The following is an 18,597-nucleotide window of genomic DNA, read 5'->3' on the forward strand; positions in this document are numbered from 1 at the left end:
TTTTAACTGATTCCGTTTTCTGAGCCTCTATCCTGTCTTTTTCTCCCCAATTCCCTTCCTCATGCAGAGTAGCATGTCAGCGATGCCTATACGCCGGCTAAAGTCTCTGCCTTTCAATAAAGGGTTCACTTTCTCTGAGGGAACCTCTAAGACTTAAAATTGGTCATCAAAGATTGCAGAAAAGACAAACACCCAGCACTGCCCTCCGCATCAATTTGAAATACATCTTAAAAGCAGTGCCCGTTCACCGCTGACTGGTTATATTCATTATAATAACCGTTCTGCACAAACCATGACTCCTGTTCACTAGTTATATGTCAAATGAAGCTCAGCCTGCCAATTTTTAATGACGATGAGACAAAAGAAGACCGCTGTGTGTTTCAATCCTTTTACCAGGAAAGCCGTCACATCATGCCAAAGCATGTGTTTGTGCGATTACTGGGGGCCGTTGGCTTCGGCACTCTAATTGGGACGTGTGCGACAGCAGATACCGAGTGTGCAGGAAACAGTTTTATTAAGAACGCCGAGCTCTCTCAACGTTTACGATATGGAAGGTAGTGTTTGCACTTTGCAGAAACGGAAATCCGTTCTTTCAGACCACGGAGCTTTCTGAATTCATATGATATAATGGTTGTTTTTATATAGAGTGCACAACAATTACAGTGATAGATGTGCTTATCCGGCCAGTGCAACATGATGCTCACACAATATTCAGGGAGGCGCCTTTGTGACGCAGAAGTTACATACTTCTGTCGACACTTGGCTTATCTAGAGCGAGTAACAGCCCATGCCCAACACGTTATAAGGCTGCACTACGCAGAATTCTTTTCAAACGCTGCGCAGATACTTTGAAGTCTTTTGTGTCAGTGGTTGCTTTAGGCTCGTACTTCTGACGCTGTACTTGGGGCCTCGTGAGAGATTCGAAAAGTGAGTGTTCCACAGTTTTGCATGCTGATCGACGACTTTATCAATCGGAACGTTCTATACTACAATCACCGCCTAAATTCTGCGTGTTTGCTCATTTTGATCAAAATATTGGGTTAGACTTAAAACTTTTTACGACGATCAAAACAGTAACCTTTTGAAAAGAGTGAATATCACAGTAACCCTGTAGGCAGGTACCAAAGGTTAATTTACTGCTACTGTATGATAGCGGCGTCATATACCAATGGTGCAAAATTGTTGAGAAAGACGACCTGCTGAAATAGTTTGAATAGATATATTGTAATGTTGTTGGAACTCATCAGTTCCTCTGTAAGCGCCAAATACATAAGGCTTCCAAAATAAATCATCCGTCTCATATCTTTGTTTTATTGAAATTGGCCACATGTCACTTTATTGCGATTTTTTTAAACAGATACGTTCCAGTTCTCATCCTTTCTTCTAACTTGCAGTGTGCTTAATTGCGATATCATTCCTCATGCAAGTATGATATCTGCAACGTTGTTTTAATAAACGCTAGAGTTGGCGATTGCAAGCAGAATAATTAAAAGCCGGCACGCCTTTTTCACTTAATTGCTGGTCTTTATATATATATATATATATATATATATATATATATATATATATATATATATATATATGTGTGTGTGTGTGTGTGTGTGTGTGTGTGTGTGTGTGTGTGTGTGTGTGTGTGTGTGTGTGTGTGTGTGTGTCTTTGTGTATGTGTGATTATTATGTTGTGGACCAAACTTGCCCATCTAGGTATCAGGATTGGCTACCTTTGGCGTAAACTTCGTAAAATTGCGCCTACCTTTTCTTGCCAGCTTACGATAAACTCTGGTACGAATGCAATAAAACTTACAGCACGGGTAATTTCCCATCTTCTATTAACAACGCAATACCAGCTTTTGCAGGTCAGGCGGTTCTCGTGCGGAATACAGAATGTACTAGAAATTCATGTACATAGATTGTGCCATTGATATTCAGCATAAAAGCCCTGGTTAAGCCTCAGTCAAAATTGTTGGTGCATCGACAGTATGGCAAAACGCCTCCCGAACCTCAGCTTTCTTTATACATTCATGGGATAGAGACCCGAGCGTGGACATAAACATCTCTGTATTCGTTACGATGATGGCGCCTTGCTGAGAAAAAACAGAAATTGCCCAATATGTTCGTTGTACGTCTCACCCTTTTCAACAGCGTAAACGCAACCTTTATACTACAGCAACCTTTATATTTCAGCAGCATTTATACTACACTGCGCTGATACCAAAGATTTTCATGAAGGTCTTCCTCTTCTGTTTGCAGAGGCAAGCATGACCATTGTCAAAGCTTTTGCAGCCGTCATTTTGATGGCGGCATATGCTGGAGGCACTGTGTACGATACAGGTGAGCAAGCATCGCGCTGATATAAGTGCGCAATGCGAACTTTTTTTTCTCAGAACGGCACAAGATTGCATCGAACATGGAGATCTATTGCCGAAGTTAAGTGAAAAAGTCAATTGGTAGAGGTAACGTTGTAGTGGGCCACCTGAAATCTTTTCAAAGGGCCAAGTAAGCTAATTCCGAAATGAACAAAAACTCTCGCTAAAAGGCTATATGTTGTCGCTTTGACAAAGGCAAGTAACGTTGCCTGGTGACAAATTTCTTCTTCCTAGAGGTGATGCTGAGACATTGAAGATGCTGTTGCAACGGTTTGGGACATAATTGTTGTTAGAGCTTCTATGCTTTGAACGACTATATATATACATATATATATATATATATATATATATATATATATATATATATATATATATATATATATATATATATATATATATATAATGTGTGGATGGATGCCTAAATACAGGATTGACTAAGAAGTTCGCCTTCTTATCGTTCTATTACTTTGCCTGTTATCGCAAATTTTTAATTTGCATATTATTGCGCTTGAAACAAAGAAGTTACTTAGACTTGCAGCAAATTTCCTATTGCTAAGACTGTACTGTGAATTATTCCACACACGATAAGGACGTTTAATGTTTATGCATGCGAAATATGACTTTCGATTTACAGATTACCAATTCGATTTACAGATTTTTTAAGCATCATTGAAACCGTTGTGCGGTTTCGTTGGCCCCAGGTTTCTCGATAAAATTACCTGGAACAGTATTTCCTGGCAGAGATATAAAAATAGGGCAGAAAACACGAACGCCGGAGAACAACCGACATTGATCGATGCTGGGCTTAAGAAGGCTAGAACCATAACACAAAGCATTATTACCACACATACATCTCACTCATCCTCTAAATGTAATTATTTTTTATGCCAACGGAAACAAAGTAGGACCATTAAATCCAGCAAATATTTATCCAAAATGTTTTTGTAGCCGACGTTTTGATAAATCACATGTCCTAGCTTGTTTAGGTGAAGTCATGAGTTATCAGTTGCATTCAGCGTAGCCACAATCTGGCCCAGCAGCAATCGCGGGCTCTGCAGTTCGCATTTGGTTGGCGGCTCTAGTCGCTTTGTAACGCTAGAATATTTGGGAAAATTCGGGGAATGTGGACCCTGAGAATATATTCAAGCATGCCGGGCCTGCTAAGAACAGATTTGTTTTTACAGCCTAAGTGCAACCGCGATAAGTATCACTGCAGGAAGAAGTCAATTAGCACAATGTGGGCCGAAAAAAAAGCATTTTGATAGAGGTCACTGTGACGTTACTCACAAGTAAAATCGTGCAATATCGGCATCACCGTGATTTACGTCAAAATGTTCAGAAACACCAAAGTAAGAAGGGCTTAACATCAGGGTTAACATCCCGGACACTCGGAACTTCCAGCATGCATTCCTGTAATATTCGTCCCGTTGGATGCAGCTTCACAAAGAAAGCGTACCGTGCACCTATTATATCAGACTGTCAAAAATTATGTCCTTTATACAATACCTAAACGAAAATCTACTTTGTTTATCGCAGCTCCGTATTGCTTTTAGAAGAGCTGCGCTGTGTTCTATGATTGAATAAATCGCAAACTCTGCTTTACCGTTATAGGAGAGAAAACTCGCAGCCGTTCTGAAGTTTTTAAATGTGGATCGCCCTGTTCTCATTTTCTTTTAAGCCGGCTGCGACTTTAGTGGAATCGACCTGGAAGGTGCCCTGGACAAAATTCTAGGCAAATTGCCCCGGTACCACGCGCCAGATGATCGTGGATTTCGGAGGGCTTTTGCTGGTCTGGAAACTGGCACACTGAACGTAACTGGCCTGGACAAGATCCGGCGATATGGACCGCTCCACTCATACTGTCTCAACGGGACCCGGCTAATGAGTGTGGATGTCATCAACGATGGCGACGCAACCCTGTCGCTGCCATGGAGGGCCTGCGTTGGACGAGAGGGCACGCTGAACTTGCGGACCGCATTATCACGCTTTACGCTCGTGTTCCGAGTCGCAACTGGTGGATCTTACAACAACGAAGTTCTCGTTGACGAAGGGCCAATTATCCCAGTGTTTTCCTTAGACCCACACATTTCTATCAATGGCGCCGGTCCAGACGTAAGGATCGCTAGCATGACGCTGAGCAAGCTGTTGCCGGCTATCACTGAAAAAGTGTGGAATGACTACTTCTTCATATATTTCCGCGGGGCCCTCCGTCAAGCAGTGCGTGAAGTCTCGTCGGTTTGATATGTTGTTCACCATAAGTGCGTTCTCTGTCCTCGACAATCTTCTCCGCCTTCGGTTCATCAGAAATAAACTTTCTGCACTACATATTGTTTTCGTCTTCTTTTCTTCAACAGTGCTGCAAACTATTTACAAAAGTTTTTGTTCAGCATTCGAACTTTCCTGGGGAGTTCTGTGAGATAAAATTAGATAGGCCCATAAACTCCATGGAACCATACTTGGGACGACTGCCAATCTTAATGCGTTCAGCAATATATCAATACAGCGATAGAATTTATCTCTACCTTTGAAACCACTTATGTGGGATGCATGTACTGCAACAGGACTGTTCTTTTCTGCTCCCCTAGAAATACGCTGCGCCATCTATTATCCCATGACGTCTGAAATACATGGCGCGCCCGTGCATGTGAATACTGAGAAACGCGTCACGCGGCAGCCGGGAGCCTCTCTAGACCTTCCTAGTGGCAGTGCCGAAAAGTTAGCGCGTGACCTCCAAAACGACAAGGGTGGCATGCCAATTCCTTCAACGTTGGGAATTGTTCCCTGGTTTGACGCACACTAATTAAGCCAAGGTGGCGAGCGGATCATTGAAGAGTGGCACATACCCAGCTGATTCATGGATTAGCGCGCTAATGTGTTGCCGTCAAAAGCATTCATTAAAAAGTGGCACTTCCCCGTCCGTTTGTTGCACAGCCTGCTAATGTTTCTGGCTGCTGTCCTTCAGGAAGCCTAGTTGCGTAGGTTCGGTTCTGCTCCACATCTGAGAAATTTATGGCATCTTTTTTTCCTTATTGTAGAGTTGTACATTCCCATTGACATGCACCTAGTTATCAAGCATAACTGCGAGTCGGCCTAGTTGGAACAGATCCATTTTTAAATGAAATGAAATTCCTTTTAAATGAAGTCCGTGTGCAAGGCCTTTCACACAGACTTAGAAAGGTGGCAGGGAGTTACGAAGTAAAAATGGTGTTTTTCGCAAAAAACCATAAAGAGAGTGTGTTTTAAGGTAAAAATAAGTTAGAAAGTAAGGATGATGCAAATAAAGAATGTAGTATTAAAGATCCCCGTAAGAACCAATTTTTCGATTGCGCGAAGAACGTTGTGCATCAGATTCCTATGATGTGTGGTCACGTGTACGTGCTGCAGACTGCTAGATGCATTAACACGAGACCAAGGTAACACTTGCCTAGACTGAAAGGTCGCCCTAGTGCGCATTTGGCAGTGCATTGTCAAGATCATCATTGCTGACCTTGTCTTAGTAGCACTGACATTTTGTTTGGGCATCAAAATCAAACCGTGAGAGAAATTGTGGAAGCTCACTGGATTGCAAAACAACAGGAAATATGCATCAGCCATCCTTCCGTTTCATTCGTGGATAAAAAGAATTCGCATCTGGCATCATATATTTAACGCATTTTCAGCGCAATTAAGTGCGCGTTTCATGGGTGTTGCTGTTTTTACGTTGACCGGGTGGCGTTGTTCTGCAGCATGTTATCACAAGTGTTGTTATCTGCGCTATAGGCGTGCTCTGTGGATTGTATCGCGCTGATTTGTCGGTATTTAAACATGTGGTTTTTCGAAAATAAGACCGGTTGTTAGGCAGCGCTCGTCCTTGTGTAATTCCTTTTCTTCGTCCATGTTTGTTTGCATGCAATTTTTTTTCAAATCTGTTTATCAAGGATGGCGTCAAACAGGTTCGTTGAAGAGCGGCACACACCTGCGGGCACATGAACAGTGAGTCAAATTGGCTTCAACTATATTCATCAGGGTACCCGCGCGCACACACAAAGTTCAGTTACTTTATTACAAAGCTAGTTAGCCCAAGTTTAGGCAAAAGATAAGCCACCCAATATGTGCGTTTTTGATGTGCTATTTGAATGGGCGAAATATTAAAGCGGCTTTTCCCGCTATCTTGTCCGCATGTAGAAAAAAAATCCCGAAGATGACGCACTGCCGGGCCGACCTGCAGCGGAGGTCACGCAGGCGTTAAGCACTCTCCGCACGTGGGCCGATCGCGAATATTGTACAATACCGGGTCGACCTGGGGCGGAAAGGAAGCACGCGTTAAACACACCCCATACGTGAGCCGATCCCACATATAGTGCACTGGCGGGCCAACCTACGGTGGAGGTGAAGCAGGCGCGTTAAGCATTCCACATACGTGGGCCGATCTCGAAGGAAGTGCCACACCAGGTGGACTCAAGGCGGAGGTGAAGAAGGGGCTAAGCCCTCCCCATAAGTGGGGCGATCTGGAAAATAGTATAATGCCGGGCCAACTCGCCATGGAGGTGCATTTCGTCATTAAGGAGCACACATACACAGCTTCACTGGTCATCGTGCTTCACTAAGTGGAAGGGCAATAACTGTTGTTCTTCAGTTTTCATATGTACCTGTGCTCCTATTGCAGGTGTTTATGATCATATTCGGCTTCTATTCGCATGGTAGCTGTAGAAAGTTTGGCTGCTCTCATTTGCGTGGCGTCAAAATTGTAGCGATCCCACAGAATACAGGTGAGTGATCACCAGGCCACGTGGTTAGAGCACCCTGGAATTATTGTCTGTCGTGCAATAAAAATATGTTGTAGACTGAGAGAAGACTGCTCAAATAAGACAGAAAAAATTTTCTAATAAACCTAAAAATGCCTTGTGCCAAATGCAATCTATAGCCTGGATAGAGTCAGCTTCACCCTTTCAGAAAGAAATTTTCGTTGAAAAATTTATATTTGGTACCAATGACAAGACTCCGTACCCGTCCTTGCGAGAATGTGATTTGTCATTCTGACGATCTCTGAGGAAAACTCTAGTATTGGTTGCAAATTGTGACATGCAGTGCGATCATCATGGCTGAACGCAGATTGAAAATAAATTAAGAGAAAGCAAACAGTATTCAACTAGAGTACAAATACCCAATGCGTTCTGCCCGTCATAGCAAATTATAAGGCTAATATAATGCAACGTTTCGAAGTCATGGTTCCTCGGACGGAACTAAGGACCGGAACCTACCACGCTTTCAGATAGATCCATCGCCGCATGCTTCTATTTGTGCTCGGTAACAATCGCGGAAGTATGCCAGAAATATTAGTGATGGGAAAAGGAGAAAAGAATTAATTTGCAGTCACGTTGATAATCCGTGGCGTCCTGTTTGCACGGTAGGGGGTACATATACGTCCATGCAATCTTGTTGAGGCGACGATATTCCGCCTAGAAACAAAGTGAGGCATATTTTTTGTTAACGAGTACTATAGGGTACGATCAAGAACTGCAAGATCATCTGATGACGCCAAATTGAGGCATGCCATCAACTTGTTCGATGATGAGACGATGTTCGGCTTATGGCACACGATACGGATGATGGCGTAATGTCCCGACGAGTGGGGTGAGAAACCGTACTTGGGTGGCCTAATGAGGCTTTGATCAAGTCAAAAGAAGCGTGAAAGTCATTTGAAAGGGCGTGAAACTCCTCACGTTGTGTCGGATTACGGTCATCCGCAAGAGAGCGACAAAAACATCCAGTGATATCAGGTAATAGGGCACATCTGGCGTCAGTGCTGTTACATTGGCAGTAGCACGGCTGTCGGCCAAAGGTAAATGCACTATAACCGTCAGGATCCACAGTCCGGATAGTGATATTATTCTAGCCACAGTAAAATGCCGAATTGTGTGAACATTAGTTAAAACAAGCATTTCTGCAGCACAATGGCGAACCATGAGGAGAGCGAACGGCAACAACATAGGCTGACGACGACTGAAGACGGCAGCAGGAGTATACAAAACCTTGGCGCTGGAAAGCAATGCGCATGCAAGAGGACCTTGCACCATGGCCCAGGTGCCAGCACGAATTGCCACCACGGCCCAGGTCGCAATTCAGGTTCTTCAAAGGTGTTTGATTCTATGGGTTGGCACATAGCGTTTCACTTATTTGCAGAATATTGCATTCCAATTGTGTCATATAAAATAAATTCAATAGAGAGCTTTAACTTGCCCTAAATGTATTACAGCTGTATAGTGGTAAACTGGCGGCAGCTTGCAGTGCTTGGGGAAAAATAGTTGTAACTGCCATAGTATATGTAGCTGCTAGTGCACAAACATCGGCAACTGCAGTGGTTAGGGTACACTAGTTTCTTTTACTCTTTAGTATGCATGCTCCACCAGAAAATAGTATTTTCCTCTTCCTCCTCGAACAGATCGGAATGTGAAGTGGGGTGTAAATTGTAGGGTATACTCTTGCATAAACTTCGTAAGCATTTCGTCTTGTCTGCGCTCCAGATAATTGTTGCTACGACTGTAAAAGCAGGGTAGGGTGCCTGTTTACAGCGCCCGTAGGGAACAGTCTGTAAATCTTTCACGAACGGTAAGCGTAATGAATATTCGAATAATCTTTTGTAATTTTCATCAAATTTGGCACTCTTTGCCTTTCACTGGGGCGTTTTTCAAACTCTAACGTTGTCACAAGGCTTGACTGCAGGATGTCCTTTTGTGTGAAAGAGGGCACTTGTGCGCATAACATCTCGTCGGCGAAGTTCTGCTGCACAGAATGTCATGAGCTTTCGTATGGATTGGTCACTATCTCACAAACGAACTCCTCCTTTGTTAGTTTAAATGTAGCATTAATGTAAAGCACATTTGATGTTCTAACAAAAAGAATTGTGTTTTCTTATCCCCCAATTCTCGTCACTTGATGCCTAGTGTTATAATAGCATGGTTGACACTATGAGAGTCACTGTGGTGTATAAATGTGTGTATGGTGGGGTGGGGGAAGTACAATAACTTCAGGAACTTTTCCAGATGACTTGAATGGGTATTGTGGAATGTTGTTTGTCTCTTTCACTCATTGTTGCCGAGCTTCACTTTGGTTGTGGAAACAAGTATAATGTAGTTCGCTAGCGCTCCTGCCAACATATATAATGTGTAGGCACCTATGTTGAAAAAAAATACCAGCTGTTGGTTTGCCAGGAGCTAAGGTCCATTTAGATCATTGAATTTTGAGCTTACAGCTGTGGAAACTACTGGTGAATGAAAGCCCACCCAGGAGAACTGTCCATAATATTTTCTTTCGTTATAATAATTCTGAAGCGTTGAAGAGCATTTGAACTTAGACTTCTTTGAAAAATTACCCATTTCCTTATTCAAGTAAGACAAATGTTCCACAGGAAGACAGAAACTTGAAGCCGTCAACAGCAGCATGAATATGAACAGCGCTCAACGTTTTGCAATCTTGCACCTGCTTATCGTATTGCCCATCCCATTTTTTCACAGGCTGTTTTTTACTGTTTATGGTTATACCGAGTTTAATTTTAATGTCCATATTTTTTATATTTGGCCAATATTTTTTCTTCACCGGCTTTCAACAAGATGTGTATTCACAATGTGCGTTCATTTACCATTTACACTCATCTTAACCAGATGCTACTTGACACAAATGTTCTTTTTCCTAATTCTTCATTGCCTTTTTCCAAATATGCAAACAGTTTACCTTAATACCTGTTTTGACTTCTGGGAAGATTAAGTCTACTGGAATAATGACTGCTTACATGTGTACATTGATTTCTGTTTTTGTCACCCCTAATCTTTGCAAGAACTGACAGCAGCGCTCATACCTGCTCCATCACAATCACCACTTCTAAGCACACCCTTACTGCCCTTATTTTAACACTTTGGCTTCTCTTGACCTATTATGTGCAGCAGCTTCTTCTGCCCCGATGAAGGTAGGGGCCAGGAAGCCATGCACAGCAAACACTCCCTAGGAGAACGTTTGGTACAATGATGACTAGCGCCTACGTCGATATGTCGGCCGTAGTAACATTCCTTGTTCCAGCAATGTTGATCTACGTATATGTTTTTCTAACACAGAAGTTACCGCTTCGTTGTGTACTCTGATTATTCTTTTTTGCCGTTTTCATTAGGATGGCAATTCACGAATACTATTTGTTTCTTCTAACAGCAGCAAGTTTATCCTTGCAAGGCGTTTGGGGTCAAGAAAACTTTCACCGGGAAATATTGCAAGACGAGTGTTTGAAGGAATTAAAGTTGCTTCTGTTATCTAAGAACTTGAGGACTGAAATGTTGCATCTTTTTCTATATATGCTATGCAATGCGTTCATATCACAAGTGCAAAGTGTTTTATCTCTGCAGCCATGTCAGCGTGTTGGCAAGACAATATTCTCAATGTTGGCCTGCTGCTTCGGCTATGAGCTGCCTTCATGCCATTTGCATTAAAGGAGATGTACTGTCGTGGACAAAAGTACCCAGGAAGGGGGAGCGTCGACTAAATTGCAATCCGGGTTCAAGACCGCTGGAAACAGTGGGTCACGTATGCACATCCCGAACGCAGACGTTAGCGCGGCTGATCCCAGCAAATAGCGCACCAATAAAATTAGGTCAACTCTCGCGTGTCGTGGGCAATTATGTCTCCTATGATACATTCTACAAACAATGGATATGCTCTTTAAGACAAAATACGGGAAGCACCTGTACTTTAGCGGATATAGTACAGATACAGCATACAGAGTCTTTGGTTTTCTGAATACGGGAAGCACCTGTATTTTAGCGGCTATAGTACAGATTCAGCACACCAGAGTCTTCCTTTTTCTAGATAAAAAAGCACCCGTAGCTTGTATTATGGTCTCTCGGTTGCTGCTGTTTGCTCTGCGGAAATGGGCGTTTTTTATTTGAGCAAAAACGTTCGATCACAAATTACCAGTGGATTTTCTCTAAAGTAGGGCAAATTTATTTTTAGTGTAGGCCCAGTACTGATTGTCAAGAAAGCAATGTGAATTCACATTTATCTGCGCCTGTCTTGCTCAAACCGCAGCCCTCCCCCCCTCCGCGCTCCTCACAACTAATGTAAACCGCTTTCAATTTTGAATTTGAATAGAACTTATTGATAGGAAAGACAGAGAGGTCGACCTGAGCTAGTGCGCTCTAGCCTGCTACTCTGTACTGCGGAAAAGGGAAGGGTAGTGAAAGTATTGGGACGGATGATGATGATAAGATAAGTGGCGAGTGCTTATGTACATGAGATAGTTGTCTCGCTAGAGCCACACGTCGAGCTTGGTGTCCTGCAGAAACTTCAAATATTTTTGTTGCACGCATTGAAATTGCAGTGTCATGCCATGGGTCATTGTGTGCCAATGCTGGCTAGGAACCTGTCTAACGTCCTTCACTCCAGCATATATGCTGGGCAGTCGCACAGTACGTGTTGCAGTGTTTAGGGCATATCCGCATATCCGGGCAGTGTTCACAATCAGGGCTGTTCGATTGGCCGATGAGGTGTGCGTAGCGACTGGTGAAAGCAACGCCGAGCCGAATTCTGTGTAGCAATGAGGTTTTGCTCCGTGTAAGCTTCGGGGGCAAACAGAATTTACCGTCTGGGTCAATCATATGTAGACGTCTGTGAATGTTGTCATAGTGGGCTCTGTAAGCCTTTGTAAGGTCCTGCATGAGTGCCTTGATCATGGAGTTGGTGTCAGGTCGCGAGTAGGCAATCCGTACTTCATCAGAGGAAGAGGCGGCCGATCTTGCCTCACTGTCAGCGAGTTCATTGCCAAAAACACCGCTCTCAAAGATCGGTACCATAGGCGCCGGAAGAAACCATGTAACGTCATAGCCTCTGTGTATAGTGCTTAAATAATATCTAGTGTCCTACACGAAGGCAACTTCACATTTTATTATTAAAAATGTGTCAGAGAAGTTAAGAAGCTGTTATATGAACGATGCGCATGCGGGAATGCGATTTACAAAATGAGCACATGACTTTACAGCAACGAATCCTTGGCGAGTTCAACCTGTTTCCTATAACTATATTCTTGCGACTATCTCACCGATATCATTGGCCGATTTCAAAGATACTGCAATACGATACTGTGCGGAAATCTTGTACGCAGTGTAATCTGGAATGTTGACCGTTTCCGTAAATAGGTGGAACTGTATATATACAGCTGTTCAAGGAACCTATGGCACACACATTTGGTCACCAAGGATCGGAACGAAAACAACCACCCAGCACTGCACTCCGCATTAATTCTAAGCGCGTGGCAAAAGCGTTACCCGTTCACTCCTGATGGGTTAAATTATTAATAGGAACCATTCTCCATGAAACCGTGACGGATTTTCATTACTAATATGTGAAATTGTCTTCATCCCTCCTATTTTTTTTAGATGACGTCAACGCAAAATAAAATAAGGCCTGTGAGCGTTTCAGGCCTTTTACCGGGAAGCCACGTCCCGTCATGTGAATACACGCGTTTCTGTGATGATTGGGAACCGTTAGCTGCTGGGCTCCGATTGGGACGTATGCGACTACAGATAGCTAGCATCCGGGAAACAGCCTTATTAAGAACGCGGAGCTTTCTCCGAGGGTTACGCTATGGATGGCTGTTTCCCGAACGGAAGCTAAAAAACGGTCAACAGCAGCTCAGAGATTGCTGAATTCGTACGATATTATGGTTGTTTTTATATAGAGCACTCAACAATTATAGCCACGGGCGTGCTTATTCCGCACATGCAACATGATGCGCGTGCAATACTCAAGGAGGTGCCTTTGTGACGCAGAAGTTAAATACTTCCTTCGACACATGGCTTATCTGCAGCGAGTAACAGCCAAGGATCCACACCTTATAAGGCTACACTACGTAGAATTCCTTTCAAACTCTACGCAGATACTTCGAGGTTGTTTCTTTCAGTGGATTCTTTAGGCCCCTACTTCTGACACTGTACTGGGGGCTTCGTGAGAGAACCTACAAGTGAGTGTTCCGCAGTTTTGCATTCTGGGCGACGTGTTTATCCGCCGTAACGTTCTATACTTCAATGAGCGCCTCAAAGTTGCGTGCTTGTTCATTTCGATACAACTATTGCTTTAGACTTGAGGGTATTTTAGACCGTGAAAACAGTAACCCTTTGACAAGAGTGCATGTCGCAGTAGCCCTTTAGACAGGTACCGAAAGTGAATTTAGTGCTACTGAATAATAGCCGCATGATATACTAACGCAAATACTTTGAAGACCTGTGTTACAAATTTGTAGCAGCTCCTCAGTTCCTCTGTAAGCGCGAAATACATAAAGCTTGCAAAATAAAATGTACGCCTAATATATTTTAATGAAAATTTCCGCTATGTCATTTAATGTGATTTTTTTAAACAAGCATATTCCTCTAAAGGAAGTTTAGTGCTCATACTTATTGTCATTCTTCCTTCCCAGCCACGTTGTGCTTAAGTGCGATACTATTACTGATAATAAGTATCATATCTGAAGTTCAGGGCTCATACTTATTGTCATTCTTCCTTCCTGCCACATTGTGCCTAAGTGGGATATCGTTCCTGATAATAAGTATCATATCTGTAATGTTGTTGTAAAATCCTCTAGAAGTAGTGATACCAAACGGAATAATTAGAAGATGGCGCGTCTTTCTGATACACTTGCTAGTGGGGTAGTCTTTTCATATATATAACAGCAAATAATAATATTATTATTACGTTGTTAAACAAATTTGGCTGTGTGTTAGAATTGGCTACCTTTGGCGTCAAACTAGGTAAAAGTGCGTCTAGCTTTAGCTGCGAGCTTGCGATAAACTTTGGTATGAATGCAATAAAACGTAAAGCACGGGTAATTTTACCCGGTCTAACAACAACAGCGCGATACATGCTTTTTGCAGGTCAAGCTGTACTCGTGCGGATTATAGTATGCCCTACAAATTCATGTGTTGAGATCGTGCCATTGATCATCAGTAGCATGCACTTGAGCGGTACAAAGCCCCGGCAAAGCCTCAGTCGAAGTGGCTGGGGAATCATCCCCACCCGTGGTCTCTATATATAATCGTGGCATGGAGACCTGATCACGGCCACAAACTTTTCCGTATTTCGTAACGAAGATGGCACCACCTGAGGAAAAAACACAAGTTATCCAATGTGTGTTCTACGTGTCACCCTTTTCAATAGCTCAAAATATTTCAGCAACTTATATATGACACTGCGCTCATACAGTAGATTCACATGAAGATCTGCCTCTTGTGTTTTCAGAGGCAAGCATGACCGTTGTCAGAGCATTGGCAGCCGTCATTTTGATGGTGGCATATGTTCGAGGCATTCCATACGATACAGGTGAGCAAGCATTGCATCTAGTGGAAATGAACACTGTGATTTTTTTTTCTGCTGGAACCGACAAGACAACATTGAACATGGGACACATTGCCGCAGTCATGTGAAAAAGGTCCGGTGGTATGGGGAAAGTTGCTTTGGGCCACCTGAAATCTATTTCAAAGGGCTGAGTCAGCTCAACTTTAAAGGAACATAAATTTTATCTAACCACCTATTTCTTTTTCGCTTTGACAAAGCAAAGTACCATTGCCTGCTGACAAATATGTTTTTCGTTTAGATGATCCTGAGACATTGAAGATATTTTTGCAACAGTTCCGAACATATTTGATGATTATCTTAGCTAAAGTTTAAATGAAACATAACTGATGCATAAAACAAACCCAATGTTTTTGAACGTCATAGCAATATTAGGGGAAAATAATAACGTACTACAAGAATATGCATTTAATAAGATCAGCCATAATGCTTCAGTTATCTACACAGCTAATCTTTTTTCCGGTAATTTCGGTACCCTGTGTCATTTTCGCTTTGCGCGCGTGTGTCGGCTTTTGCTTGCAATCGCAACAGTGTGCGAAAGTGAAGGGCACTGAGCGCCTAATGGATACGACCGCTCGTCAAAAGCCGTGTACATACCACTTTAACAACCGCAAGTGCCATGCTGCTGTTCTCTCTAATCTTTCGCTTTAGAAAAAGGTGTGTATTCGGGCAACTGATTTGATAAAATCACTGCAACAAACGTTCAACGTGGTTTTGTTCCCACCACGAAAGAATGCATTAAAAATTGTATCTCATTCATAAATTTAAAGCCGTAACTTGTAAAATCAAGGAAAGTACTGGCATGCTTTCCATTTTACCCGTTTAGTGCGTTAATTCCTCCTGAATTTCGTCGCCCCGAGCTATTACTTTACGTATGCAATAATGCCTATTAGTTTTGGTGGGTAAGATGTCGAAATCTGCACGCATGCACTTCTAGCTGTCAGGTTTTCCTACTTTTTTCTTATATTTTGACATCTGATTGGGCTAGTGATACATGTGCATTGCACCAGCACCCTTTTTTTATGCCTGCATTTCTTGTAGGCGCGCATTTTTTTCTGATCACGTGCCCTGTCGGCATACATGTATTTATCAATCTGTTTTTAAACCAGCAACAGTGCGGTGATATGTGAAATGACACATCAGTGTAACCGAATATATCGCCACCGTTGCATGCGTGTATAACGCTAACGAAGGCTGGTCCCACTGCAGAAACGTCAGTAAAATATTTTTCGTTTGTTTTTTTCATACACTGTCACTGCCATTAATTTAGTATTTCTTTAATTTAATCGCTAAGTACAATTCCACAATTTGTCCTTGGTGTCTTTGTTGGCTTTTCATGATATATATATATATATATATATATATATATATATATATATATATATATGTGTGTGTGTGTGTGTGTGTGTGTGTGTGTGTGTGTGTGTGTGTGTGTGTGTGTGTGTGTGTGTGTGTGTGTGTGTGTGTGTGTGTGTGTGTGTGCGTGCGTGCGTGGATAGATCGATTAAATACAGGATAGACAAAGAAGTCCGCGATTCAGGCATATTCTACTTTGCTTGTTATAGTCATTTTGTTTTTGTTCAAGTGCATAATGTACCGCTTGCAGCAAGTTACTTGGATTTACACAAACATTCCACATTTTGAAGATTGTAATGTCATTGATTTCACACTTAATAAGAATGTAATGTTTATGCACACGAAATATATATTTCGAAGGGTGTAAGACACACAAGACAGCCTTATGAGTGTTTTCGATTCACAACTTTCTTAACCAATAATGAGACTGCTAAGTGGTTTTGTTCGTTCTTGCGTTCTCGATAAGATTAGCTGGCGCAATGTTTCCCGGTAATCCTAGAAAAGGCGCCGTAAGAATGAACTTCGGAGTACAACCCCAATTATTTGATGCTGGGCTTGACAAAGCAAGACCCATAACACGAAGCATCTCTACCACACGTATCTGTCACTCATCCAATAAATAAAATATTTATTTTTGTGATGCGAACGGAAACAAAGCAGGGCAATTTAATCCAGCTGATGCCTATCGAAAACATCTCTGTAGCAGACATTTTTGATAAATCGCGTGTTCTACATTGTTTACGTGAGGACATAACAGTTATCAGTAGCGTTCAGTGTAACTACGCACTGGCACAGCAGCAATTGCTGGCTCTCCAATTCGCATTTCATTGGTGGCTCTAATCATTTTTTAACGCTAGAATTTTTCGGAAGATTCGTAGGATGGGGATCCTGAGAATATACTGAATCATGCCGCCCCTGCTAAAAATCGATAAATTTTTACAGCCCAGGTGTAAGCACGGTAATTCTGCAGTGAGAAGTCAGGTAGCACAATGTGTGCGGAAAAAAGAAAGCATTTTCGGGAATCGCTGTCAATTTAGTAAAAAGTAAAATATTGCACTTTGGGCGCCCCTGTGATTTACGACAAAAGAGTCACGCACACCAAAGTAGAAGAGTTTAAGATCAGGGCAGTGTCCTTCATATTGGAAACTTTAAGGCATAGGTTGCTGTAATTTTCTTCCCACTTGATGCAACTAGCCTAGGAAATCATGCCGTGCACCTATTATGTCAGATTGTCAAAAGATCATTCTAATACCTACACTAATACCTACACAAAAGTTCCCCTCGTCTAACGCTGCTCCTAATTGTTTTAAGGAGAGCTATAATTAGATAAATGACCAACACCACTTGTACCATTATAAAACACAAAGTTACCAGACGTTCTCAAGCATCTAAATGTGGATCCCATTGTTCTCATGTTCTTTCAAGCTGGCTGCGACTTCAGTGGAATCGACCTGGAAGGTGCCCTGGACAAAATTCTTGGTAAATTGCCCCGGTACTATGCGCCATATCCTGGTGGTTCTCAGATCCCTTTCGCTGGTCTCGAGACTGGCGCACTGAACGTAACTGGTCTTGACCAGACCCAGCGATTCGGACCACTGCGCCCATACTGTGTCAACGGGACCCGGCTAATGATTGTGGATTTCATCAACGAAGGCGACGCTGTACTGTCGATGCCGTGGAAGGCCTGTTTTGGAAAAGGAACGCTGAACTTGCGCGCCGAACTATCACGCTTTACTCTCGTTTTCCGTGTCATAACTGGAGGACCGTTCAACGACAAGGTCGGTGTCGTTTACGAAGGGCCAATTATCCCTGTGATTTACTTAGGTCCACACATCTATATCGATGGCGCCGGTGATGAAATAAGGGGCGCAAGTATCGTCGTCAGCAGGCTCTTGCCAGCGATAACTGGAAGAATGTGGGATGACTACTTCTACTACCATTTTCATGGCGCCCTCCTTCAAGCAGTGCGTGAAGTTTTGTTTGTTTGATATGTCGTTTAGGCATCGGTGAATACGCCGTACTCGACAACCTTCTCTATCTTCGGTTCATAAGAAATGAACTTTCTGCACTACATCTACTTTTCGCCGACAATGTGTTTTTCCAGCACCAATAAAATGTATCGACGAAGGTTTCTTTGTTGCTCAGTCGAACTTTGCACAGAATAATTGAGGCATATAAAGCACACAGGGCTTAAAAACTTGTGCAGAACCCATCTTGCGACGACGGTCAATGGTAATGTGTTCAGCATTGGATCAATACGGTGACAAGATTTACTGCAACCCTTGAAAGAACTTATGTAGGATGCATGTACAACAGCAGGACTCCCCCTTTCGAAAAAAACGCTGAGCCATCTAGCAGCGCCGCCGTAAAGCCTGCGCATGGCCACCGAGATACATGGCGCTCCGGTCATGCGTCATGCGGCAGTCGGGTTTCTGTCTCACGCTGTGGCATCTACAGGTTTTCACGCTTAAAATAATCCAATCACCAGTTATATTAGTCCAAGCGCCTGTCA

The 18,597-nt window shown here is 42.7% G+C and overlaps 2 protein-coding genes across 2 annotated transcripts; both read left to right on the forward strand.

Annotated features, from left to right (window-relative positions):
• Positions 1 to 787: 787 nt before the first annotated feature.
• On the forward strand, positions 788 to 4,680 carry LOC142586958 (uncharacterized). The gene is made up of 3 exons (XM_075697828.1): positions 788 to 927; positions 2,251 to 2,331; positions 4,045 to 4,680. Exons 2-3 carry the CDS (start codon positions 2,259 to 2,261, stop codon positions 4,605 to 4,607), a joined length of 636 nt encoding a protein of 211 aa, XP_075553943.1. The 5' UTR covers positions 788 to 927; positions 2,251 to 2,258; the 3' UTR covers positions 4,608 to 4,680.
• Positions 4,681 to 13,257: 8,577 nt separating this feature from the next.
• LOC142586959 (uncharacterized) lies at positions 13,258 to 18,217 on the forward strand. The gene is made up of 3 exons (XM_075697829.1): positions 13,258 to 13,344; positions 14,616 to 14,696; positions 17,511 to 18,217. The coding sequence occupies exons 2-3, from the start codon at positions 14,624 to 14,626 to the stop codon at positions 18,071 to 18,073; spliced, it is 636 nt and encodes a 211-aa protein (XP_075553944.1). The 5' UTR covers positions 13,258 to 13,344; positions 14,616 to 14,623; the 3' UTR covers positions 18,074 to 18,217.
• Positions 18,218 to 18,597: the final 380 nt, after the last annotated feature.

This window comes from Dermacentor variabilis, chromosome 7 (genome assembly GCF_050947875.1).
Source record: "Dermacentor variabilis isolate Ectoservices chromosome 7, ASM5094787v1, whole genome shotgun sequence".
NCBI classification, from domain to species: Eukaryota; Metazoa; Arthropoda; class Arachnida; order Ixodida; family Ixodidae; genus Dermacentor; species Dermacentor variabilis.

Bases quoted from the DNA above. Each gene is read 5' to 3' on its own strand.
- LOC142586959 (XM_075697829.1), top strand. From the start codon at position 14,624: ATGACCGTTGTCAGAGCATTGGCAGCCGTCATTTTGATGGTGGCATAT. The intron at 14,697-17,510 runs GTGAGCAAGCAT...TGTTCTTTCAAG, and splicing joins AGGCATTCCATACGATACAG to CTGGCTGCGACTTCAGTGGA.
- LOC142586958 (XM_075697828.1), top strand. From the start codon at position 2,259: ATGACCATTGTCAAAGCTTTTGCAGCCGTCATTTTGATGGCGGCATAT. The intron at 2,332-4,044 runs GTGAGCAAGCAT...TTTTCTTTTAAG, and splicing joins AGGCACTGTGTACGATACAG to CCGGCTGCGACTTTAGTGGA.